Source organism: Octopus bimaculoides, chromosome 1 (assembly GCF_001194135.2).
Source record: "Octopus bimaculoides isolate UCB-OBI-ISO-001 chromosome 1, ASM119413v2, whole genome shotgun sequence".
NCBI lineage: Eukaryota > Metazoa > Mollusca > Cephalopoda > Octopoda > Octopodidae > Octopus > Octopus bimaculoides.
Genome location: NC_068981.1, coordinates 21811257 through 21815857, shown reverse-complemented (window position 1 = coordinate 21815857; position 4601 = coordinate 21811257). Strand labels below are relative to the sequence as shown.

The following is a 4601-nucleotide window of genomic DNA, read 5'->3' as shown; positions in this document are numbered from 1 at the left end:
CTTCACCCATCTGCCTGCTTTTTGCCCACCCCACTCTTCTCTGCCATCCTGCCATCTATTTGATAACCCCTTTCCTATGAACCTCCAAACCTCCCCTCCATACAACCTCCATCTTCATACCTACCCTTTATACATTTTTGTCATTGTGTTAAGACTTTTATCTATTCCTTCTCTCCCTGTCTCTCTCTGTCTGTCTATCAGTCTCTTTTTTCACTCTCTCCCATACACACAACCGCATATTCACCCCTCATCTCCCTACACAACACTCAACTACACATAGGCACATATAGACACGCTAACACGTACATCTAACACATATACACTAACACACTAACACATATACAAATACCTATACAAATTAAAACAAGCATACACAAAATCACACACACACACACACACTCAAATATATACATGCACAAATACACACACTAATTCATGCACATATCTATGAAGACATAAAATCTCACACAAGCATACTTTTACACAAAGACATACACCTACAAATTCCAAATCCATACAAATATAAAAATACATATTTTGTTTTAAAAAATGGAAGAAGGAAGCAGAAAAGGAAAGAGGAAGGAATCCATTTCAATGTATGTTTTTGTTCAGTGAAACATTATATTGTTACACCAGGCTATGGGAACATGTTGTTTCCCCAAATACTTTCACATTATTCCTCATGGTTACACACTTTGACTGAATTCTTTCCTCTGTAGTTCATCACTTCCTCCATTCCAACTCCCTCCTCTACACAGTATCATTTCTTTTCTTCATCAGTATTAATTATCAAGAAGTAATATTTATCCTCACTTCACTATGGATGTCCTATTTGAACAAACTATACTTCTGTAGTTACCATGAGAGAAACATTCATATTAGTATTTTGGTGCAAAATACATTCTTGTTTATATCACTAGCAGAGAGACAAATCCCCACTATCTCCAGTACTGAGACCACCAGATGACATAATTTCAACCTTGTTTGGTTTTGTCAATGATGCACTGGCATAGCTAGAGTGTGTGTTGCCTGGGATGGCCCTTCTGTTTGCTGCCCCTGGTCTCCACAAAAACACATATTACCTACAGCAATAGCCAACAACAGGATGAAAGGTGTCACCCGAGGTGGACCACCCCTCACTACACTAGTGTAATGATGGACATTTGACCACTAGAGGTAACAGTGATTCATCTCCCTGCCACCGATATATAGATTGACAGTGCCAGAACAGGTGCTGGTGTCGTGATTAGCCAGTTAGCTTGTTAAAGAATATACATTAGAGACAGAAGCAGTATTGATACCAAGAGATAATATCTATCCCCACTTAAATGTGGGTACTCTATTAGAATAAACTATACTATGTATCTTTCTCTGTATAAAAGGCTATCTCACCATATTTCCCTAGAAATTCTCTAAGTAATACCTTTCCTCCCTCTGCAAGTAACATCATCATCATCATCCCCATCATTTTTACATCTACTTTTCCATGCTTGCGTGGCTCAGATGGAATTCTGTTGTGGTAGATATTTTTATGGCTGGATGCCTTTTCTATCACCAACCCTCACCTGTTTTCCACAGAAGGTAAAATTCTCAAATTACCAGAAATGTTTCCATGGAAGGTTAGGAACGAATAACAGGGACCTTTGTTTACAACAATCATATGATGTCAAGGCAAGGAGACAGTAACACACACACACACACACACATACAGACACACACACGCACACACATGCACATGCACACACACACACACACACACACATGCACGCACACACACATGCACAAATATGCATACACACGCACACACATACATGATGGGCTTCTTTCAGTTTCCATCTATGAAATCCACTTACTCACAAGACTTCGGTCAGCAAAGAGCCATAGAAGACACTTACCCAAAGTGTCACACAGTGGAATTGAATACAGAACCATTTGGCTGGAAGGTAAACTTCATGCCATGCAGCTATGTATGGACCTGGCTTCTGTCTACCAAATCCACTCAAACACCCACAAAAAAAAGACTATCTTCCTTTCATTTTTTTTTTCTTTCCAGTGTTCTTTTACCCCACTTTCCATTGCAAATACTCTCTCTCTTTCTCTCTCCCTCTCTTCTTCTTCCTCTTCTTCTTCTTCTCTGATCTTTACTAAGCTTATTTCAAAGAGGAGTTTTCTTGCTAAAACAAAGTTGTCGTGTCTTCTTGTGAAGAGATATAATAATAATAAAAGGAATAACATTTTAAAAGCAAACGTCTAAAACCATAAAATAAACTGACTTTACCTGCAAACTTCCATAGTCATAAAGTGCAAAGTTATCAGGGTTGAAGATATCGTTGCTTTCCTTCTTGTAGGAAACCATTGTTCCCAAACTAGAAACATCCGAAGTTCTCATCCAAAAAGTGATGGTGATCTCTTCGGGATTAGGGAAAAACCAAACCTGAACATAATTTGTTATGGCTTCATGTTTAAACACCAGATCAAAATTGGGGCTGACCTCTGAAAGGAATAATATAATTAATGAATTCTTTCTAATGAGAAAATTATATTGACACATGAATGTGAAATGAGTTCACTGATATTTATTTTCTTTGCAATTAGTCTACCATTATAGAATGATGATTTAATGAAGTGTGATATTTTATAAGTCAAATAGAAATGAGCGCTATGCTCAAAATTAGAATATAACAGCTGCAATTTCTGTAATGATGATGATGATTAGGGCTTTGTCCCCACTGCTTATTTTATCACTTCTGTTCCATACCATTAGATGTACATATGTGTACGCATGTGAATTTTCTCTGTTTATGTATAGCAATGTCAATGGTGCTTCACAGTTGCATCACCTAACTACACTATCAAGGATCAATGTGAAAGAAGAAATTATAAACAATTAGGATAATTTAAAGTGGGAAATACAAAGGTTGTGGACAATGAAGAGAGTAGACATGATACCAATAGTAATTGGTGCACTTGGAAGTATCAGCACTCAACTACCAACATGGCTGGAAAAGATGGGTTTCAAGTGTGAAGGTAGAACACCTACAAAAATCAACATTGCTTGGAACTGCAAGAATTTTTTGCAGGGTTTTTGAAACATGACCAGTAAATAAGTGTCACCTTAGACTGCTGGCTGTGGACAGCTGACACTTTCCATCATAACCAACAAAATAAGCTGTGAGTTTTCATATAATAATAATTATTATCATTGTTATTATTATTAAAGCAGTGAGTTGGCAGAATCACTAGCACACTGGGCAAAATGCATAACAGTATTTTATCCTCCTGTGTGTTCTGAGTTCAAATTTCACCAAAATCAACTTTGCCTTTCATCCTTTCAGGATGATAAAAGAAGTACCCGTCAAGCTCTGGGGTCGATGCAATCAACTTATCTCTCTCCCCCAAAATTTCAGGCCCTGTGCTTATAGTAGAAAGGATTATCGTTATTATTATTATTATTATTAGTAGTAGTAGTAGTAGTAGTAGTAGTAGTAGTAGTAGTACTTACTACTACTACTATAATAGCTGCAAACACATACCTACACAGCCTCCAATATACTCCTCAACTTGTAACTTCAAAAGTCTTGCCAACATCTACTGGGAGGATTCTGTTTCACAATGGCTGTGATCTAATAGAGATCCTTCACACCATCCGATGGCATAACAAGACACTATACAGGCATGACAACCAATAACTTCAAGGAAAATTTACACAGCATATACACTCCTTCAGGTGCAGGGATAGAGAAAACTTCACCCCTTATTTTATCTGGAGACTCAATGACCATAAGAATGACATCCCCAACATCAAATGAAGTATCATTGATAGGTCACCACCATACTCACCTGGAACTCACAACTGACAATGCTACCTTCACAAGAGTCTACACACACCCCTTTTGGATGAGATAACAAGAGATCGAGATACCTGGAACCTTGCTGTACTCAAGAAGCCTGTCCTCCACAGTAGAAGTATCAAGTCTGCATGCCCTGGTGAAGAGGATTGGCCCTCAAGTGTCCTATGCTGATTCAATATAAGCACTCATGCTGGTGTTGCATAAAAATGCTCATGCTGGTGCAACATTAAAAGCACCTTGCACATGCTGTAAAGTGGTTGGTGTTGCGAAAAGCATCCTACCCTAGAAACCAAGCCAAATCAGACTGGAACCTGGTGCAGCTCTCTGGCTTGCCAGCTCTGGTCAAACTGTCCAACCCATGCCAACATAGAAAACAGACGTTAAATGGTGCTGCTGCTGATGATAATGATATGTATATATATATTAATATATATAAACAATATATGAGTATATGCATATATATCTACGTGTATGTATATACGTTCATCTACATGTACATATAGATACATAACTGGGCACATGACGTGGCAAAAGAACATGGACAAAATGGTAAACAAGGTGCAACAAACAAGCAGGCCACATAGAAACATCCCCTTCATCAGCTGCCACCATTAAAACTCCGATGTTTCAAAGAATTAAGGCAGTACGCATTGTTAAAATGGTTCTTCCCACGAACACAAATTAAATTGTTTTCGTGGAGGGTAGTGGCGGACGGAAAACAAGACAGGAAAACGAAACGGTGAAATAAAC

The 4601-nt window shown here is 38.2% G+C and overlaps 1 protein-coding gene across 2 annotated transcripts in view; it reads right to left on the bottom strand.

Annotated features, from left to right (window-relative positions):
• Window positions 1-4601, bottom strand: part of LOC106878075 (uncharacterized) — a 47515-nt gene that overhangs the window by 23340 nt on the left and 19574 nt on the right. For both annotated transcript variants that reach the window (XR_008263480.1, XM_052965692.1), the window contains exon 9: window positions 2279-2493. Coding sequence is in view for 1 of the 2 variants with exons in the window: in XM_052965692.1 (XP_052821652.1) it covers window positions 2279-2493 (215 nt within the window). In the remaining variant the exon portion in view is untranslated. The remainder of the gene's footprint in view (window positions 1-2278; window positions 2494-4601) is intronic.